The 22699-nt window shown below is 39.9% G+C and overlaps 1 protein-coding gene across 17 annotated transcripts in view; it reads right to left on the bottom strand.

Annotated features, from left to right (window-relative positions):
- The window catches only part of CKAP5 (cytoskeleton associated protein 5), a 43277-nt gene that overhangs the window by 18155 nt on the left and 2423 nt on the right, over positions 1-22699 (bottom strand). For 14 of the 17 annotated variants that reach the window (XM_015864476.2, XM_015864479.3, XM_015864480.3 and 11 more), the window contains exons 2-22: positions 16689-16780; positions 15988-16181; positions 14700-14906; positions 12459-12630; positions 11449-11581; positions 11068-11171; positions 10584-10697; positions 10262-10366; positions 8316-8405; positions 8046-8210; positions 7463-7591; positions 6502-6681; positions 6157-6270; positions 4801-4911; positions 3801-3893; positions 3137-3322; positions 2544-2638; positions 1205-1262; positions 1000-1125; positions 504-640; positions 179-353 (exon numbers count right to left, since the gene is read on the bottom strand). In XM_015864476.2, the coding sequence (XP_015719962.2) occupies positions 179-353; positions 504-640; positions 1000-1125; positions 1205-1262; positions 2544-2638; positions 3137-3322; positions 3801-3893; positions 4801-4911; positions 6157-6270; positions 6502-6681; positions 7463-7591; positions 8046-8210; positions 8316-8405; positions 10262-10366; positions 10584-10697; positions 11068-11171; positions 11449-11581; positions 12459-12630; positions 14700-14906; positions 15988-16181; positions 16689-16745 (2745 nt within the window). In that variant the 5' untranslated portion in view covers positions 16746-16780. Of the gene's footprint in view, positions 1-178; positions 354-503; positions 641-999; positions 1126-1204; positions 1263-2543; positions 2639-3136; positions 3323-3800; positions 3894-4800; positions 4912-6156; positions 6271-6501; positions 6682-7462; positions 7592-8045; positions 8211-8315; positions 8406-10261; positions 10367-10583; positions 10698-11067; positions 11172-11448; positions 11582-12458; positions 12631-14699; positions 14907-15987; positions 16182-16688; positions 16781-21625; positions 21779-22699 lie in introns of those variants that run through there. The other 3 variants (XM_015864478.3, XM_085548704.1, XM_085548700.1) reach the window with 2 other exon arrangements.

Genomic DNA, 22699 nt, shown 5'->3' with positions numbered 1-22699 from the left:
TTTCCATTAATACAAAGCAAAGACAAACACTAATAAAAACAGGCAAGCATATCATCTGGAAATATCCACTCCACTGGTTTCAAACACATGATTTCATGACATTGCAACAGCTTTCAGCCATAAACTATTTCTCATTTCCAAACTGGAAATAGCTGAAATAAGTTTTCAAATAACATACCAAGATTTTATTGGAGTCATTGAGTCGACTCTTCAAGGCAGCAGGAAGCTCTCCTATGTTGGGCTGTATGAACTTGGCATCATTAATGATGCTCGTCACTTCATCTAGACCTTCCTTTCGGATCTTCCAGTTTTTGTCTCCAATCTTAGCCACTAGCTCAGCTGTGATCTTATCACTGTACAAGATAGGAAAAGTAAGAAGTCCATTTAGTTACACGCCTTTAGGATTAGAGTGCTTTAATAAAAACAATTTACGCTTAGAGAGCATGTCAGTTAAGCTTCGAATTGCAGTGCAAATGTCTTCAAGTTGTAGAAGATAAACGCACCCAATATCTGTTCTTGGCAGAAGATCCACAACATCATTCCCAACCTCTTCCTGTTCCTCTTCCTCACCATCATCCCCACTTCCTCCATTGTGCCTGGAAATGCCACGAGTTGGGGCTGGTGCTGTCTGTCCTTGCATCTGCAAGCAACAAAAATTTACAAGGGCTATTTTAGAGTCTGAGTAAAGTAAAGGCAGTTGCACAACACAAATATACTACTGCAGTGTAAAATACTTTAAAACACGATACTCCAAAAAAAAAAAAAACCCAAAAAAACAACCAAACACAGGAGCTTTTGAAATCTGTCATAGGAAAAAAGAAACATTGGCATAGATAGGCACAAGGCACTTAGCTCACCAAAGCAGCTGCTATCTTCAAAACTCTGGTTCACTTAAAATAAATTCTAAGAATAGATGCACAGCATTAGTACACATTCCAACTACCGCTGTTACCAGGTAGTTTTAATGACACTTGGTATTAAGAATGCTACACTTCATACCTTTTCAAATTCTGCATCTATCTGAGAGAGAAGAGCTGGCTTCTCATCCTCAAAAAACATTCGCAAAGGAGGTCCCACATAAAGATACATGACTCCCAGCAAGGTAATGGCAGAAGTCCTTACAGCCTGATGGAGAGATGATAAAAGCATTCAGTCTGCACATTAAGGACTGATCAAAATTCTAGATTAAAATAAATTTTCTTACTGGGTTAGTTGCAGCAAGAGCTGTCTTCACATTACTGATAAAAGCTTTGACATTCAGTCTGTGGAAAGAAACCATATTCTCATGAGTACAATTCAAACAAAAAGACAAAGCAAAAAACAAAATCATAGTATATTAAAGACTAAAATAAATGCAATGAGAACAAACAGATGCATACAAATCACCAAAAAGCAGGAAATATTTGCACATCACTACCTTAACTAATTGCATAGATCAGTTTTGGGAATAACCTGCTATGAAAGGCAACACAGTAAACCTAAGATGGTTAAAACCAAAGACTATTTATTAGAGTGGTGGAGTTTAAGTTACTACAGTCCTGTGATTGCTAGTACTGAAATCCAAAGGAACAAGTCTAGTTCTAGTACTATTTTAAGCACTTGAAATGTGGCTACATAATAAAAAGTAATTTTTGTTCACTTGTACCAGGATCTTGATGAAAAAGGTCCAAATTTCAGAAAGAGTAATTCACAAGATAAAGAAGAAAGGTTTAGATTACTGAATCTTCTATACCACCACAGCACAGCAAAAGAAAACAGATGGGCCAACATGGAAGCTTCTTTTGTAAGGTTTCAAACACCACCATTCTACTATCATCTCAATTCATACATTACTCTGGCAGAAATACACACTTCTCAGGGAATTTTTGTCTTAATATCAAGTGCTACTGAAAAAAGCTTCCAAGACTTATTAATGCAACCACCTGTTTCATGACTGTTAAACAATTCAGACAAAGTAACTGACTAAGCAATCAAATAAATTAGCATTTGCTTGCTGATACTCCAATTAGAAATTTATTCTCATAAGTGAATGGTTCATTACTGTATACACATAACAGAGTTCAGCTAGGAGATAGGTGCTGAAAAACTAAGGAACATTATATACTGATTCTAATGAAGAACCTATTTTCCACCCCCATCCAGAACCAGAAGCAATACTGATTGTGTTGGCTAAAATGTCACCCTAAAAATATACCCAATGAGGAAAAAAATAAGCATCCCAGTATGTATTTCTCCATACTATGCCAAACAGAACTATGTAGTGATGTGTCACAGCATGGATGCATCAAAACTATCACTCATCCCACTCCTATATGTGGATTAAGGCTCTTCAGAAAAGTCCTAAATCTTTTAACAAAGGATGCAACCTTACTACTCTTGTCAGATACTTTTGTTCACATATTTAGAAGTGGAAGAGCAGCTGATAAAGTCAATATCAGAGCTGAGAGAACTAAAAGTTCTGTGTACTCGCACTCTTGAGAAAGAACAAATCTTCAGCCCAAAACAAGAAACACTTAAACTCAAGTTTGTCTTGAAAGACATACCCAGAAAAGCCAAACTCTTTAATTGCATTTGAGAGCCAGTTCAAAGTTTCTGACTGATTTTTAGGGTTCTTTTGAGAGAAAGCCGTAGCCACAACCTGAAACAGAAAAGTAAAGCTTGAGTTTTCATTGTCAAGCCAAGTGACAAAGAGCTATTGTACATAAATGAGAGATAATACCTGCAAAAAACAGGCTACTGCAAATAAATCAACTGAGCTGTGTGTAACAAGGCAAAATCTGTTGCATCACCATAGCATAACGTAATTACAGCTGAAGTAAACCAGTACTTGAAGTACTACAAGGCTTCCAGAGATTACCTATATTACAGAAACGTACAAGTGGTTTTTCTTTCCCTCCGAACACTTTTTTATAAATGCTTTTTTTTTAAAAAAACAATATTTCAGAAAGGTACCTATTTATTACTCATTATTTGTTGCATTTAGCAGCTAACTCATGAGGTACCTTCAAACAAATCACTGCTGTGCAGCACAAGAAAACAAAACAACAAAAAACTCATGAAGATTGAAGACTTATTCCCTGAATTGAAAGAACACATTTCTGTCTTTACCAGAGGAATACTTTTGCTATTCACTCACCTGCTCAGCAGTCCATGGCAGTTGACATGCCTCAGCTATCGCTGTCATGGCTTCTTTTGCATTGTTCCCACATTTCACATCACCAACCTTGTCTACAAGACCATCCAATACAACCTGTGCAGAAGTCTTGGAGAAGTTTCCTTTCTGTGCAATCAATGCAACTATATGCAGTTTCATCTGCATCACCTGGAACATTCATAACAGCAAGGAAGTCACTCATTTTTACATATTTTAGACCTCTAAAAAGTATATATGTCCTCAATGTAAAAATACAAATTGTATTTTTTTCTATTAAACTGTGTGTGTTCTCAAGTACGCACATGCATTTGTCTGAACATAAGTTGTGGATACACATTTTAATACTGGCAGTAATACTGAGAAACCACTATTAGCATTTAGAATTTATCTATAACTATACATACATATACACCAACACACCTTTATACATCTAGACACATTCAAGTGTCTCCTGAAGCCTCAACTGGAAGCACAAAAAGAACACCTGATTTTGAGAGTTTATTCTCTTAGTACAGCATCCACAGTTGCCTCTACAGCCAAACGAGAATATAACATATGTACAGGTAGGGCCCTTTTTCAGTTAGAAAAGCAGCTTACATTAAGTAATAAAAACAAACTGTTACTTACTTAAGTAAAGATGTATTACCTGAAAGTTTGTTTCCTTCCAACCAGGTTTCTTGGCCAGCATTCTTACTAGGGCTTGGCAAGGCATTTCACTTCTCTCCATAAGTTCAACAGCCTCAAGGATAAATGTCAAGTTAGCCAAAAGGTCACAAATGGTACAAAAATACCCAATCAAACAAAAACCAAACATCCACACAAATGGAAATTACCTGAACTGTCACGTAGACGTTTTCTTAATATTAGACTGACTCACAGAAATTCTTAGCATAAGAATTTACCTCAACAGCTAAGACCCATTTCAGTAATAGTTTCATAATTTCAGTTAGTCAACACTTCCACTAAAATATTACAGCTCAAGAGCAACTGCAATACAGTAGTATGAGCTACTTGTACATTAACAGCTGATTGCTTTTTGAATGCGAACTCTCAAAGGTTTTAAGACAGATACCACAGCAAGAAAAATCAGGCTTCACATTCCAGTTTTTGTGAGTGCATCATATTTACATGTTTGTAACTACATGAAGTACTCATTACCAGTTATGAATACTAATACTGGTGTCCTAAGTTTCAAGCATCAACTATTTACCGATTGAAACGTTAATGTTATGATCAGTTGCCGCTTAAAATGCAATCAATGGGGACTTGCAAGTGTTTCTGTACAAATCATTGCAAAACCTGTTTAAATCTAGCTGTTCTTGAGACCAGCTTCACAATTACTCTATTTTTAATAGACCTGCATGCATCCTCAATCCATGTACAAATACTTCTCACAAAAACATATCTACATAAAATTAAAAAAAGGTCACTGCACTATAGTTACGGATTAAGAATTAATTTAAATCATGTAAGCTCTTTGTATTTTGCAAGTATTGTTTAACCCACCTCAAACAGCTGACATACAGCAGCAGTCTACTCTGGTATGTCTTTTTAAATGAGAGCTAACAAGCCTAAAACAAGCTGAAGAACTTATTTCTTGCTTTCTTCTACCCCATTTCTCCTTTTATCAGCTGTTGCAAACTCACCTTCTGAAACTCCTCCATGGAGGCAAGTCTCTCTTTCCAGTTACCACTGTCCAGCTGCTGGATACAAGAAGCTGGAAGGACAGCAGCAGCTTTCTCCTCACAAACTTCTATCTGCATACAGATCAGAATAAAGATAAAACATCCCAAAGGATTTTGTGGTAGTAAGGAGAACACATCCAAGGGCATATCATGCACTGGAACAACTCCTGCTCTTGGATGCATTTACAAAATTTACCATAAAATGAAAGAATTCTGTTGCAGGTTGAAAGACTTTGTACAGATTACAACTTAGGGGCTCACAAATTTAGGAAGCTGCTAAACCACACGTCAGAAAAACAATCTCTGAAAAGTTTAAGTAGCAACTTACTAAAGCACAGTCAAAAATGGTGCCAGGTAACTTTTACTTAAACAGAGATAAACTGAAATACATAAGATAATTTTGTATGAAGCCTAGGTTTCATAGCAGTTATTGAGGGGGTAAAGGTATACAGGGGAAGACATCTTCCACATCTGTCTTAATGGAATGAATTCAAGTTATTTTTGAAGAGAAAACAAAGCAAAAACTTCCTTTGCATCTGTTATCTGTATTACTCTCCAGAACTGTATCCTCATTTTGTGCCATATATAATACATGTACATATAATGGAAAGTACTCATGCTGAAGGACAATCCCTAAAGGTAGCCAACAACTCAAATAATTGCAAATAGATTTCATAAAGGAGCAAGTCAGAACTTAAACATTTTTTTTTTACTGTTTGACCCACAAAGGGGGAATGAGGCAAACTAATCTAATGGAAGATTATGGAAGGGAAAAGGTTGTTTTTCTTTTTTCTTAAGTAGAAACAACACATCTAATCCATATGTATACAAACTACATGACTCAGATTTTCAATGCATTCTTGACCCACGCCCAACTATGAGCAGCGTGTAAGAAACCTGATGTAGTTTATTATTAGCTTGAAATCTGAAGCAGAATACATTGAACTCCAGAACACCATGTTTTCAAGCTTTTAATGCCAGACAGAAAATCATACATCCTTAATTACAATGTAAGTAGTTATCTCTACCTCTCTCTGCCTTCTACATCTGTTTCTAATTCAGTAACCCCATGACACCGATCATTACATTAGCCTGATAACATTTATTGCTTTTATGACCTGGTTTCAAAACCAGCCAATATAATAAGCACATATTTGCCCAAGTATATCAAACATCCATTTTGCTAGTTATGAATTCTATTTAAATGCACTGCTATTCCTTACCAAGAAAAACACCTCAGTGAAAAATGTAGTAGCTGAAGAACTGGTTAACTATTTACATAAGGCACTTTAATTTGGATAAAAGCAAGACACTCACCGAGAGCTCCGATTCAGCTATCTCTTTGGTCTCAGGACCCTTCTTGCCTTTAGCCCCAGCACCTCCTGAACCCGCAGCTGCAGCTGGTTTGCCTTTCTTAGGTGGGCCCCCAGGCTAGAAAGAAAACACAAATTAGCAGAGATCAAACAGCTCTCCAATTCATCAGATTCTAAGTGAACTGCTGTTTTTCTACATGTCTGCATTCTGACATCAAAATATGGATTTGGAAGATACTTCTGGTACCGTAACGGTTATGCTTAATCTTCAAAATATCAACAAGTTATAAGACAGTACAACCACAGTCAAACAAATAGAATTGTCAGTAAACTCTTGACAAACTCTTACTTTCACAGCAGGTGCTTTTTTCTGTGGTCCTGGTTTGGCTGCTGTGTCTTTTATTTCTTTATCTCCAGCAGACCCTGAAAGAGCAGGCGCCTTTCCAGCAACAGGCTTGCTTTCTTTTTTCTCAGCAGCTCCATTCTTTTTACCATAAGCCAGTTCTACCTTCTCAGCACATTCTTTAATCTGACAAAGTGTTTTAAAAGAAAATAGAACAAAACATAAAAAAAAGAAATGCATCTTTTTAATTACTACAACTTTACTATTCTAGAAACAACATTAAGTTGTTCAGTCAACAAAGTTCAGTATTACTGCTGTAACACAGGATAACTAACTAGTCGACAGCATTAACTCCTGTTATATCGCTCAGTTAATTTTCTTAGTTCAAAATGAAGCACACTCATGTATGAGGAGTTTAGGGAACCCCTTCCACAGGCAGATGCTCTAAAGCCTAGTTCTTAGCACAATAATCAAGTCGTCATTCAAACCTGTTAACTTATGCAAAAGCACAAAGACTTTGTGTAGTGAAGTATGGATTGAATATCAAATCCTATCTTAAAGTATAGAACTAGGTCACACCTTTGTGACTTAAATCCCTGAGATTTGTTTCAGATGGAGAAAGAAGCATTTGGAGAACAACCCACCAACCAAAAAGAACAAGAAAAAAACCACAAAAATCACACCAGTTCACAAGTAGAGTCTTAAAGCCAATTGCATTTAAGAATGAGATGCTGCAGTGTTTGCGCATCAATATACTTAAGATACTGAGTCAAAGAAAGAATACTCAATATTTTACAAGAAATTTAAAAAAAAAAAAAGACTTTCTCCAGACTTCCTGATCCAACAGTAGATGAAGTAAGACACGTTTTCAAAACAACTGTGGAAAATCATTGACCAAAGTGCCTCCTTTCCTCCTCTTCACTAAAATGCATTTTAGACGAATAAATTGAGCACTTCATAAACTCACCCGTTCAAGCTTTAGTTTGTCGACATCTGCTAGAAAAGGATTCACAGCTTTCTCTCCAGCAACCTTCAGTGCAGTGCCTAGTGCTTCAAAACCAGCATCTCTTACTTCAGGAGCAGAATCATTGATATGCTGCCAAGAAATACAGTGTGCATCACATAGCTTGCAGCTCACATCTAAACAAATGTTTAAAGCCATGTTCCATATAAACCTGTTCCAAACTTAAAAAAAAAAACAAAACAACCTACAACCACTACAGCATAATACTTAATATTCCATTCCATTACAGAAAGAAAGATGATGATCTACTTCTGTTTTCTCATATCCTGATCTGCTCTGTTTCTCAAATACATTTAGCTCCCCATCCTTGGATCTCCCACGCAGCAAGAGAAGGGAGAACACCTCAGCTTTAAGGAATACTGAAACACCATAAAGTTTCCAAGTAACTTTAAACACCACAATCCTTTTCAAATCTCCATTCTGGAAGCCAGGGAACAGACATCTTTCTCCCAAAAACAATCTGATGCTTTGCACCAACACTTCAAGTCAATATCAGAGAAGTACTAATTCCTGCTGCTTTTTTTACCTTAAGAAGTGCAGCACAGAAAGGTTTCAACAGGCTTTTTGGCAGAGTAGAAGGTGTGCAGTGACGGAAGCTTCTTGCAATGAAAAGGGACGTCTGCTGCTTAATCGTTGGATTTTTGTTGTCCATCACTGCCAACACATCTTCACTTATGTTCTGCAATGTGGTCTACAGCGAGAAAGAAGTTATTGCTTCCAGTAAAGGAACAAAAAAGCAAATAGAAAAAGGACACCAATTCTCAGACAATAGGAAAATTGTCAGTGTTTCACTTACAGTCAGAAAGATTGCATCAATGGCTTCCTGCAGTGCTTGCACTACCTGAGGTTTCTTCTCTTTAAATTTCTCTAAGATGGTTGGAACAACCTGTAGAAGAGATAAAAAGAAACGAAGTCAATCCACTCTTCCTAGTATAGAACATGAAAATTTGTTCCCTGATGTTTCACAAAGAAACAAAGCAAACTAGCATCTCTCCTGCACCACTGCACATACAGCAGCCTGGAATACACTAGATCATCCTGCTATCTCTAACATGAACTTCTTTCTACTCAATCTACTAACAAAGATTTTTGAGCAGTTACATAGAAAAGCTAAGAAGAGGTAGGTATAAAAAAATCACAAGTGAATATTCTGGATTTACTGGTGTGGAATACAAAGACACTGACAGGAAATTAAAGAGTTCCACAGTAGAGTGCTGTGTTTTCATTTTTTTATTTTTTTTTTTTTTTTAAGAATTCAAGAAGGTTTATGTATATACACACAGACACACTGTCCCATTTCCCAGCAGCACTGTCCAAGACACTCTTATTTAACTAGAACATTATCTCTCCAGTAGTGAAAGCCTGAACTTTTCCTATACTAGCATCCCTTCCAAGAAGGGTATTTTTGGATTTATCAACTTGAAAAAGCACACCTGATAATCAAACCACACCACCTTGGAGCTTCTCCACAGTTTACACCCAGTACAGCTTTTCAGTCAACCAGACATAGCTGACTCTTCAACGTGCTGGTAGTATGAGCTGCTCCACTTAACTATGGTCTCTATAACCTTCACCATTAGTAACACAACAAAAGAAATCCTTATGTCTAACTAAAGACATGCAGAGCTTTTAGCTGTGAAAAGCAGGCTACTTTCAGTGTTTTTGGAAGCATATCACCATCTGGTTACTTGTATAAGCTCTTGCATAATAGGAAACAGGTTTTCCTATAGATACCTCTTTCTACACAGAATGTGACTACAAGATCTCACTCAACCCATTATGACACAGTGACCATGGATCAGGTGGCATCTTTGTGTTGCTAACCCTTGCCAATTCCCTGTTCACAAAGCCTTAGGCACTTAAAAATAAGTAAGTAAAAATAACCATGTTCCTCATAAGGAACGTTCAGAATGAAAGCAGCTTTCAGAATGAAATAATCTTTGCCCAAGCTTTTGTCCAGAAATCAGGAGACTCCAAGGCTTTGAAGCAATGATATAAAGTAACTTCAACAAATCACCATAAAACATAACACTAAAGGCTGCCAGACAAGTCATTTTTCCACCTCCCTCAGCTTTATCCTCAGCTCTCCTTTATGTATCTTCTTATGCATCCCAAGAAAAACTAAAGTTGTGTGGCATAAAGAACACAGCAACAGTGACTCTCGAGAAAAAAGAGAGATAAACACAACTACTTTCACAGTTTTCCTAGTACTATTGCTGCTAAAACAAGAGCTGCAAAAGGAGAGAAAAGCATTGAACTAGACCACCCAAACATTTTGGTACCAAAGAAGTCTCAGTACTTTGGCTGTTCAAAGCAGGTGACAACACAACAAGCAAAACCCAAACCAATAACTACACATAAAGGCACTACTAGGTAGACCTCAGGCTCAGAAACGTTTCTCCCATCTCTGTGTGCTACAAGTGCATTTCTGTGGGTGTACCTCCAGCATGAGACAATGTAAATCAAGTTCATCCTATGGAAGGTTAATTAAGAGTAGTATTAGTACACAAGATTCATTGCACCAGTAAGCTTTATACCACTGAATGTGAATAAGTATTGTCCTTTTAACCTTAAGCTGCAAGCGATTTCACTTCTTAATCCATCAAGGTGAATGTAAGCATTTGCAATACTACAAAAATATATCTTTGATAAATACCAAGCCCTGAAAAAACAAAATCCCCAATACTTCCTGGTGTCCATCATCAACAAAAACAGGGAAAAAACATACATACTCTTACTTACATGTCCTGCATATTGTCCAAATTTCTTTCGGAGGCCAGAAGCCAGACCAGCAAGGCATTTGGCGGCTAAAGCAACCAGCATAACATTTGTATCTTTTCCAACAACCTGAAAAGGAAAAAGTAATGAAAGGTGGAAAACTTCAGAGACTTAGAAATTCCTTAATACAGTCAGGAGGCTACAGATAACATTACTCCCACCACTGTTCCAACTAAGAAGTTTATGCTACTGAGCATTACCTTAATTAAAACTTTTAAACTTCAACACAAAGAAGTTATAACAAAAAATAATTATTAAAGCATACACATATGCTGTGTTTCATTACCTTTTTGAGAACTTTCACCAAGTCTGCATAGTCACCTGATTCTAACTTAGGATTTTTCACCAGCACTTCCACAGCTTCTAGAGCTTCTTTCCTTTCCTGCCACTTTTTTGCTTCCTGCAAAGCAAATCACAGAGATTAATCTATAAATCTAAACAGTCCTTCAGGATCTTATTTGCCACAAACCATAGATTTTAGAGCTCAACTCTATTCTGAGAAAACCAAGATTTCCCTAAAGCTCAAAACCAATTGCAGGGAAACACAAAATACATCCTGGAAAAGGCCTGTATCTCAGCTCCTTAGAATTACAGCTTTCTTGATGGCAAAAACCAAAATTTAAGACTTATGACATTCTATAATTTGCTTACACTAGTCTGTTATTACCCCAGCAGCAGTATAGTTTATGATGCAAAATGCAAGTCCATCTTTAGACTCACTAGCTCCACATGCCACAGAATTAACCAGTGGTATTAAAGTTTATGCTTACTATTTTCTCATAAAAGTCCTTTGGAAGCTTTGAAAGGATTTCTACAGCTTCAAGCAACTCATATGCATCTACTTGTGGTACTGCTTCTTCCTCATCATCATCTCCTGCAACCAGAATTAAGAAAAACATCAAGCTATGTGATAAATGCAATTTCACAACCACACTACTGTCTAAGACTCACAAAACAGTGTCAACAACTGTGAACTTGCTATGCCAAAGTATAGATACTTTATCATGTAAAGTTCTTACCCTAGCCACATTCTCCTGTGGTGCAATGCATCCCATGTTTTATATCATTTTGAATAGAAGACCCTTTACAATTCAACGCATTTTTCTATAAACCCATGATAAGCCTCCCAGTGGAGTAAAGGGACAGTTTACCTCCATCTCCATCTCCTCCAGTTGCCTGCTGCTGCTCAAATTTTGCTTTCAGCTCTTGTTGGGAACGCAGAAACCTGGTCTGCTTAGGAGCAGCCGACGACACTTTGACCCACTCTTCTTCCAGTTCCTTTAGCTGCCAATGGAAAAAGAATCATAGTATCCACAACATTTTGTACATACCACAGACAAGCAACACCTTACAGAAAGCACTGGAGGTTTCCCACTACAAGTTTAAGACACTGCTAAATATTAAGTTCTTTGGTGGCAAAAGAAGTGACTTCTTCACATTCACTGCTCATAAGCTTTTGAACAGATGTACTCATGTAGCTGAGCAACAAAACCAAAAATGCTAATCTACTCCAGAACAAACTGTAGAATGGCCAGGCCTCTAAAGGTTTAAAATGCAAGTAGTTGAACATGGAGAAAGATTCTTGTAATAGTTTTAATATCTGAAGACAGCAAGGCTAAGACAAAACAAACATGTTGAATTACATTTGAAAAGGCAGTTTAAAAAATAAAAGCTATGCCCTGCTCCAGAAAGTTACTGCTTTCCACTCAAACTAAATTAATACAAGTGGATAGGAAAGAAAGATTAGTAATTTAAAAGTTTTAAATTAATGGAATGTTCCAGTTATCTACCACAACACAATGACACTTCCTGAGGTGGAACAATCACATGAGGAAATAGAAACACTGTAAATGCAGACCTGACCACTCCCAGTACTGGGGGTCTTTTTTCACCACTAATTATTTGCCCTTGGGTTAGGTCTTTGCGATGAGCTTACTCTACTTGTCTAAATGCCCTCCTCAAGATCCAGTACAAAAGAAACAACATTTTGTTGTTATCTCTTTAGAAACAACAAGGGACCAAAGTCTTCAACCCTGTTACTGGGAACTGAAGAATAATGCCTCATTAATGGAAAATTCCAGCTTTGACCAAATTCTACAGGATCAGACACACTGCTTACACGTGTGCAGAAACAGTTTTTTAACCAGACAGTTCTACATACCTGAACAGAATTTATGTTCTGCAATGGAGGTCTCAGAGCATCCCTTATCCAACGGTAGATCTCCACAGCAAGGAGTTTGGCTTCATCTCGAACAGCCTTTTCGCGAGACTCAAACAGTTTTGGCAATACTTTGATGATTGGCTTCAGTGAGATTATTTTTGAACCAAATTCACTGGAAGTTAAAAACGTGGAATAACATCAGAGTCCAAGCAGGGGCCACAAAAAGCGATTTATTTATTTACTTTAAACACCAACTCATGATGCGCAGTCACTACATGCAGAGAATATTCTACATTCATATTCTTGTTTCTTTTTATGATATCATTCAGCTACTGCACAATTAAAAGAATATTTCCCCAATCATAATTCCTTTCCCCAAGCCAACCAGAATTACAATACCAGGCCTCTGCTAAAATTACTTCAAAACTTTTAATCCAACCCATTGCCTAAATCTGTTTTTGCCAAGAAGGGATAAAATAAAGTATCCCTAGACTGAAATTTATGACTTTTTTTTTTCTTTAAATAAATCAGAATAAATAGAATCTCCTTTGTCTATCCTGGGAAGCAAACTGCAGTAAAAGCATTAGTCATTTTGCCACTTGTAGAACGTAGATAATTATAGTAAGCCTGGGTCATCCTCACAAAAAACACACGTGCTAAAATGTGTGCAACTGAAAGAACACAGAAAAGGTTTCCTCAGCCAACCTTCCCTATATGTTGTTGAACTTAACACAGTACATTTTTCAACCACCGTTGAAGGATATCACATTTTTTTTTAAGATACCCATCCAAATAGTAAGCTGCTACAGTTGAAATAAGTCACATCAGAAGCCACAGAATACCAATTGAGGACTATTTTTCTTTCTTGCGAGCTCCAAATTAAACTTTCTAGTCACACTTCTGTTTCTGTTAAGTACTGCATGAAAACGCTAGTAAAAACCAGCTAGTAAGAAATAGACAGTTGCATATCTAAGCTCTAAAAACTCAACTGACGGAAGCTTTATTACAAGTCTCACTTTATGAGAAATGTGAGGTAATATAGCATGCAAAAGAGACTCCAGTATTGGAAGTATCAATCATAGAATACAAACAAATGAATGGCACAAGCTTGTTTTTACATCACAGTTAAAATAAGGGGCATACTAGACTAGACAAAGGGGCTATCTAGAATGAGAACTCGGTGTCTACTGTTCTTCTAATTTTTGTAACAGCACAAGGAATAAAAAAAACTTCAGCATAAAACAAAAAACACTGAAAGCGTTATGTACTCAAACTACACACCTAGGAACAATACATAAAACCTTGCTATCAATGCAGAAACCGTGGAAGCATAATTCTAAATCGGAAGACTAGTAGAGCTCCATGAAATAAACTGATCTTGAGATCTAAAGCATAATAAAACACTACATATAAAGAAGGTATGTCTTATAAATACAGTTGGTAGGAAGATATTGAGGAAGGTTACACCATTTTCTAATTATACCATACTGTTAAACAGATAAGAATTTAAACCAGGTAAAATATGCTCTTAAAAGTAGGACACTTAGCAGAACCTAAAATAAATCATTGCTTACAGCACTCATTTAGTGCAAGAAGAACCATTTAGGCACATACTTCAGCAAATTCACTACCAAACATCCAGCATAAAGGTATTCTTCATCCGTATTACAGTCTTTTCACACGAGCTACTTTTTTATTATTATTTTTGCAGGAAAAGGTTTTCTGGCCTCACTGATACCAAAGTTATCAGCAGGAAATTGACTTAATGAAACAAACACAACCAAATTCTGTGATTCTAATCCTGAAACCCACTACCCTATCTTAAATAAGCTTTTGGTTTTTAGAGATTATTATCAGCTTCTGTTCTTAACAGAGAAATTTCTATATGGACAATGGAAATTGACACAGACAGCTCTTAAAAATAAACATAGGGGTAATGAGCATTTAAAAAAGACCAAAGCAACAATATAGTCAACCAAAGGTGCACACATCAGCAAGGAAAAACTTGAAACAATCCACCACCACCAGCAAAAAAAAATAGAACAAATTTCAACTTTCCTATCACTGAACTTAGCTATTCAGAAGAGTTGTGATATTCTCACAACTGTTATCACCATAAAAATAATCAGTTCAGTAAAGACAGCCTGCTAAAAAAAACAAGAGATGGATAAATGTACTACTGCAGTGAGAGGAAAAAGCAACAACAAAACAAGCGCCACAGTCCCAAACATAAAACCTTACCTTAGTGCTTTCCTCAGTGTCTCTATACATGCAACTATGATTTTTGGGTTCTTGTTGTCGAGACCTTTTAGCAATTCTTCCTGTACTGCCTCCCCTTTCTCAATTTCTATATACATTAGACATATATCTACACCCAGCTCCTTTGCTCTGGCTTTTGGCTGATTGAATACTTTATTTACAACTCCAGAAGCTACTTCTCCCGTTGTCCTGAAAGGCAAGAGAAAGTTCCCTTTAGAAAACTTAAGTGAACTGGTTATTTACCATCATTAGCCACAGCAGAAGCACACACATCATCTAAAACATTGACAAGAACTCAGTCTTAAAGACTAAATTCTAAGTTAACTTTGAAGGTTATAACCTTCTGTAAAAGGTGATTTTTACCCGCTAGTTTAATCAATAGAACTCCTTCACACTGAGTACTATTTGGCATGTTCCTAATACCAGACTACACCAGATTAGGAACACAAGACCCTTTATCAAAAAGGTCTCTATTAGCATATATGAATTCATCATCTCCAGGAATTGCATACAGTATAGTAACATCTAATACCAGTGTACAAACAGAAAATAAGTTTGCTTGGATTATGCCAAAGTTCCCAATACACTCCACAATTCACACCACTTGTGAACTAAGGGGTCTGGAAATGCTGTTAGGATTCTCAAAAAAGCTTCTAATTTATTTGTTTTTAAATGCTTATTTTTTATTTTTTTTAAACATCAAGTCACTTAAGGCCAGTATATCTAAGCATGGATCTGGTCAATTAGGTGCTGCCATTTCACCCCCAGGAGAACACATTATTTCATGGGGCTAGATAACGCTAATAGTAGCAACATCCTGTGAAGAAGTAGGTGAGTATGCAGATTTAGATGGATTAAATTGCACACAGCACCACAAACATAAGTACATTTTATGCAACAAATAAATTCCATGAATATCTCCCAGGAAAGATGTTCCCTGTATATACTGCTCCAGCCAAGCAAGAGGAGGGCTGCCAGCTCACACCAATTCACTGTTTTGCTTCTCTACCATTTCCAAAATCTGTACCACCCTCTTTACCTTCAACATCATTAAGCATTATGTAAGCAACTTCTGATAAATTAACAGGTACGTGGAAACCATCTACAAACCTACTACTCTGCAAGTTTTATAAGTCAGAAAGCAACTTGTTCTCAACATTTAATACTGTAACTTCACAACTCCCGCACAATTTATCTACAGACTTTCTCAGAGAGGGACATAGAACTCTTAACTAATAAACGAAAGGCTACTAAAGGAAAGGCTACTTACTTCCCAGCTACGTGAGCATTTTCAACATAAGCAAGTGCTGCTTCCAGTCCTTTCAACTGTGCCACTGCATTGGAGTCCGTCACAAATTTCTTTACCAATCCAAGGTATTTGGACCACTCAGGACTCTTCTCATCATCAATCTTCTGGAAGAGCTTAAGGGCTTCTTCGTAGCCATTTAGTCTGGCTTTCCACAGCTGGAAGAAGTAGTCAAACATTTAAGTGCCATGCTAATACAGACTTCAACTCACCAATTTCACAAAGTACTTCAATCATAGCTGTAAGTGTGCTCAGCAAGCTGGCATCTGCAAGATTTCCTTCCAGTAACAATTAGAACACTGTGCAAAATACCCACTGCTTTCCTGTCAACAACAACCCAGAAAGAGGTATGTCATTATTCTCCACTGTTCTCCACTAGCTCTAGCAACCACCTCTGGTGAGTAGGTGTGAGCCCATCAGTACTTTCAGCTACAGATGAGTAATATATCCACATGAGCAAGCCTACTGATCTTCTAGCTCACAAACTTATGCCATCCAGGTTATCACGCAACTGAACCCTGCTTAATGAGCATTACTTGAGTGTTTCAGACCTTTTACCATGCTATAAAAATTATCCAACTTTGTTATAATTAGGTACAGGAGTATCATAGAAATATCACAGCACAGACACACAGCAAGCCAAACCCAAAGACAGTATATCCTACCTTGTGTTCACACTTTTGATCGATGGGCAATTTCATCCACTCACTGTCGTCCCCCATTGTAATTCAGGTTCTCTTCACAGTTACAGCAATTCCTGAGGACACAGAGGTACATTAGAACACACATACAAAATATAAGCAAGGTACTACTTGCAACACATCTCAAAAAATTAGATAAAAAAATAAAGACAGCTCTAAAGCACGTCTTGTATTTAATGTGAAACCCACTCTTTCAAGCCTGCAGTTGTATTTACATACAACCTACTAAGACTAGGCTGCAACTCTCTCCACTCTGGAAGGCTAACAGAAGCCTCTGAAGAGTAGTTCCATTTGTAATACTTCCAACACCACAATTCTCCATCTGGTAAAGTCTCAGTAAGCTGACACGAGGCACGCAGTATACAGCTTTGTCTAAGCTTGAGGAAGAATGTATGCAATAAAGGATCTAAGAAGAAATGAGTATTGATGACCACTAGAAAACTGATGCTTACTGATGTGCTTTCTACAGCAGGTGCTATGCATCAGGGTTGAAAAACAATCACATTAGTGTGAGGACAGCTGTTTTAATTACTTCACAAACGGAGCAGTTAAAATGAACAGTACTACAAGACTAACAAAATCCATTTCTGCCAGATAGCCACTTTATGCCCTAATTCTAACAATAGCCAGAATTGGCAACTGTCATCCCGAGACCAGTTTCTTACTTCACGTAGGCTCGACTATTACTTGTTCAAGGTCATAGAAGCGTTTTCTCCCTCCCACTTCATTAAAATAGTAATATTGACCACTAGGGCATGAGAGATGAGACCTCAGGCTCAATGATCATCTCAGACATGCAAGTCTCAGCAGCACTGAGACAGCTCACAACTCCACAGAAGCAAATGAAATCAGAGCAGGTAAGGAGTAACACATTCCAGCACAGCATTTCACACACATACACAACAGAGTTAGATTTCAAGAACTAGTGGCCATCATCATCCAATAATTTATCCCACTAGATGTATAAATACTCAATGCTAACATAATATGTATAATGTACATTCAGCCTATGCCAGTAAAACTGCACTCTTTTTAGATAAAAGCATTTCATATATGAAGTATACAGAGGTTCTCTGCAGAAAAATAAATCCTAGAATTAGGAGTATAATTTCATTGGTGTAAGTTAACACAAGCAAGTCCTGCAAAGCTGTCAGCCACCAACAGCTGATTCAATAGGGAAAGCAGGCTAGCAATAGTCCACAAGCAAAAATGAAGCTCCCTTTATGTTAAAAGCTCTCTTAATAGCTCACCTAGTCAAGGATGCAAAAATGCCCTAGTGTGAATGCAGCTGCAGCAACTGACTTTATCAATCAAGTCGGCCTGGCAGCTAAGAAATACCAGCAAAGCTGTGTCCCGTGTAATATAAGTTACATTTGTGTTAGAAATAATTAATGTACCAGTATAGAACTTAATGTACCAGCGTAGAAATCACTGGAGGACCTCACCAGTGCAGAAGCAAGTCACAAACAGGCACAATGCTTTCCCCCAATCTCACACAAGCCCTTGTCAGGAATAACTTCATACTAAGATTACTCTGTTTAAGTCATTTTCAAACCTAATCACAAATTCAGAGGCAACATTCAAGCTGTTCCTGGCTGTATCCTTTTCTTGAGGAAAGCATAAGGAATCAACAGAAGGAAAAGAATTACCACATAAAGCAGGAAAAGGAGTAAGGCAGTATAAGCAGTAAAAAAGAGCATTTCCTTTGCTCCAGAAATCTGCTCTAACAAGAAAAATCTTATTGCAGGATAGTGACAACCTCCCCACAGCCCCCAGCTCAAACACTGACATCAGATACATCACAGATATCCAAGTACTTTTTACTTCTGCATTCAGACAACATTCATGCTCCAAAGTGTGACCCCTGACATGCACATCCTACTGCCACAGCACACAAAGGAGAAGAGGATCCTGGATTTTCCTTCCCAGCACCATGAGGTACTTTTACATGGGGGAACAGGGAGGGCAAAACTGCCACGCTCTTGCTTATTTTCCCTCTAGTCTGGTCAAGTCAGTTTCCCAACTATTTCTAGTTGCAAGAGCTACAATCATTACTTCCAATTATAAAATGGGTTCAGTTGCCTCCTGCGCTGAATCTTGCACCTAAAAATAGTAATAAAATTATATGTCCTCTATGACAACTTACAAATCCCTTTGGACCCGGCAGTTTATCAGGAAGTATTTCACGGTCACAGAGGGGGGAGCTCCCTTTTAGATACCTATTCTCTCCATCTTCATCGCTGTTCACACCCACCCTAATCCTGAACTCCTGAGCTGTCTGCATCGCGCCTCCAGCACAGTAACAGACTGTAGTTTCTCCCTTCAATTAAGCTCCTGCATTCTGCATGTTCAAATATCCCACGTTTGACAAAAAAAAGGCTTTTTAAAAATGAAGTTTCCTTCCAAAGTCGCGTTCAGCTCTTCTCATTACTTCTCAACACCCAAATAGAGAGCAGGCTCACGCTGCAATAACGCAGCCAAATTGCATTACAACTAGTGAATCCGCAGCAATGAAGTGTTTGACCTAGATAGCTGACTTGTCAGCACAACTAATTTTACAGACTCCGAACAAACAGATTAATAAGTCTTTGGGTAACAGCACTCATTTTGTTAGCAGCCAGACAACGGGGCCTCTGGAGCAACTGAACCACCAAAATCAGTTTTGTGAGAGAGGATTGTTATTAAGGCGGTCAATGAAACATTTACAAAAGCGAGTCAGCTGAGCAATCTGCAATGGAGATGAACAACAAATCCTCCCTGACAGTTCTTGGCACAGCAAACTCATGCAATGGAGCAGGAAGAAAGTGAAGACCAGCAAGGAGAGAACGGGATATCTTTCAAAGGGAGACAACGGAAGAGCAGAAAAATATATAGGACAGCGCAACACAAGTTCAAGTGTAAAAGCGAGAATTTGTTAATGAATTGTAGGGGGAAAAAAAAAAATCATCAATGCATTGATAACGTGTGAAAGGGATGGTAAGGGAATACTTGGATTAAGCACACGCTGCTCTGAAAAGTTCCTTACTCAGCTCCTAAATAAATGCTTTCTGGGCTAAAATTGGGAAGGGCTGAACAGCAGCAACCCTACAGTTTTACTGTACAGGGGCACCACTAAAAAGCCTCTTGACATAAATATCCTGAAACATGCGTGAGTTCAAAGCACATTTATTATGGATTCACTATGTACTGTCATGAAGCTTCACTTTCCAGACCGTTCTCCCATAAGAAGTGGGAATGCAGAGGAGGAAGCCATTTTGTGCTAAACAAAAACCAGATGGTTATTGATACCAATTGTCCACTCATCTCCGCCCGCTTCCATCTATTAAGCATCACTGCTGAGCAAGAATAGCTTTTAAAATACCAAAAGGCTTGATGCCAAAGTGGCCTTCTCAGGAGGTTTACCCAAGAGTGAGCTCTGAACAACTTATTGAAGACAGCCCATTTCCAAGCAGAACTGCATTTGAAATGTTCTTAGAGCGGGTTCTTTCAACATACATCTTCACACTTCTCATATGCATTGAGACAACAGTTCTCCATAGACAGCTCTGTGCCAGGATGGTCCATGTTTTGCTAGCAGAAAGAATTTCTATTTGTTTAACAGCAGTTTGGGGTCTCTGCCTCTCAACATGTGAAGCTTCACTGTCTCAGAAGTTCAGCCCAGCATGTTCTACAGCGCTTGCCAATTAAGCCTTTACATTAATTAAAACTCATTAGCTACAGCATAATGTAGCTCAGAAAAATGCTTAAAATATTCAAGTAATCTCAGCATAGGGGTTTTGTTTGTTTGTTTTAAACACTCAGATGCATTCAGCAGAATATGTGAACTGAAAAAACATGGCCTAATCAACTAACAAAAATAAATAGCGCGGTAAACTGCTTCAGTAAATTGAACATAGGAAGGCTGAAGTCCGGCTAAAACTCCTGAAGTTGAAGAGGTAAAAGCAGGACTCAGAAGACCTTCCAGTCAGGCTGTCAGCAGGCCTCCCAGTTTCAGTCCACCTGTCTTTTGATGACAGACACAGCAACGAGGAGCTCAAAAGCTCATGCAGATGCACCACCACTCAGAGGGCCATCTGATGCTGACGGAATTCCGAAGATTTTAGAAGATGGCACTTTCAATCTCCAGATGTGAAACACATCGGCTCTTGATGACAGGGGGCCCCAGAATAATAAGAAATGCAAGAAACAAAAGGCAAAAAGGAGTTGTTTGCAGGCTGCTGGCTACTTTGTGGGGTAGCTTCTCTGAGCTCCAGCAGCAATGAAATGGCACACAAGAGTAAATGGCACTGCATTCTCTCTCACCTGTCAAAGCTAGCAAGTTATTGACAAGGGGGGTAGCTACGTTCTCTGGAATACGTTCCAATACAGTCCCTGAAAGCAGCTTGGATGCATGGAAATCAGTGGCCTCAAAGTAAGAAACACCGCGACATAAACCAGCCTCTTGCTTCCACCAAGGAGCGATTTCTTACTGCACGGGTAAGCCTGGAGAGAAGCTGATCTTATGGTGTAGAGAAGGGTGGGAAGAACAGGGCAGCACAGGGGCACGTCTGTGTGCAGGGGGACGGCAGCAGGGCAGCGCCCACTGGCTGCACTGCCCCATCCCTGAAGGAACAGCCCGACATCAGGCGAACAGAAGCCAGCAAGATGTTCCTTAAAAGGAGAGACCGCGCTGCCGACGACGCAGACAGCCCACGGGAAGCACCGGGAGCTCCCCGGGCCGCCGCGGCCTCCCCACACCCGCAGCACGTTCCAGAAGGAAGCCCCGCCGCCCTCCCCGAGTCCCCGTGCCCGGCTCCCGCTCCCCGGCTCCTCCCTCCCCGCCCGCGGCCGTTCCCGTCACGCGGCGCCGTGCCGCCCCGCAGGCCCGGCATTGTTTACACGGCCGCCCGGCCTCTCCTCACCGCTCAGCCCGCGCCGCTCACCTGACAGCGCCGGATCGGCGGCGGGCGGAGGAGCCGGCCCGGCGGAAGCGCCTCCCCGGCGGCGGGCGGGGCTCGGGGCTCCGCGGCGGCACCTGGGCGGGGAGCCGGCCCGCGCCGGGGCCAAACAAAGGCGGGCAGGGCAGCGCCGGGGCCGCCGCCGCGACCCCTTTTCCCCGGGCGCTCCCCGGGGCCGGGGGTACCGGCGGCGCTCAGCGGGCCGGGTGGCGGGGCCCGCCGTCTTCGCGAGTCATCGCCTTCGGCAACCGCGGCCCCGTGCCGGCGGAATGGAGGGCAACGCAGAAACGGGCGGGCACGGGGCAGGCATGTCCCCTCGTGCGGCACGGCCCCTCAGCCCGTCAGCAGGAACGAGGCCCGCCGCCTTCCGAACGGCCCCAGAGCGAGCTGCCCCGCCGCACCGTGCCGCGCTATGACAGCGGCCCGGCACCGCTGATTCATCGGCTCCATCCAGCCGTCAGCTGACATTCGGAGATGCCTCTCCTAGCGACAATAGCGACCCAGGAGGAGCTGCCATGGTGGAAACCCCGTGCCGACAGCCTCCTCCCGAGGGAGACAGATGCACGATGCGAGGCTGTGCTCCTTCACACATCATCTCAGCTACACGAACAGCAGCCACAGCGGCAGCTGCTCCGCGCCACACCGAATAATTGAAGTTCCTTTCCATTCAGCTCAGCCTCACCCCTACAACACAGAGGAATGCACACACACACAGCACCACTTCTGCTGTCCAACCTCTGACGTCCACAGCAAGCGAGCTGTCATAGAGACAGCCTCAAACAACATGTATTTGCTCAATTTGGGAGGCTATTTATTCAAAGAGGGCCCAGCAGTGCTGCTTAGCACGAGGCTACGTTGAATTTAAGCATAAAGGTACCAGGTTTTCCCACGTTACTATTCACAATGCCGATGTGACAAGAAGGATGCAGGAGCAGCCCATGGCAGCAGCAGCTCTATTAGCCACACGGCCTGCAATGGGCCATGCTGTTCAGGGGCACGTGGCCCTCATCCCATCCTGCTCCAGCAGGGAATTCACAA

The sequence above is a fragment of the Coturnix japonica genome, chromosome 5, assembly GCF_054131305.1.
Source record: "Coturnix japonica strain WE chromosome 5, WE-NBRP24, whole genome shotgun sequence".
NCBI lineage: Eukaryota > Metazoa > Chordata > Aves > Galliformes > Phasianidae > Coturnix > Coturnix japonica.
This window is presented reverse-complemented; position numbering and strand designations above follow the sequence as displayed.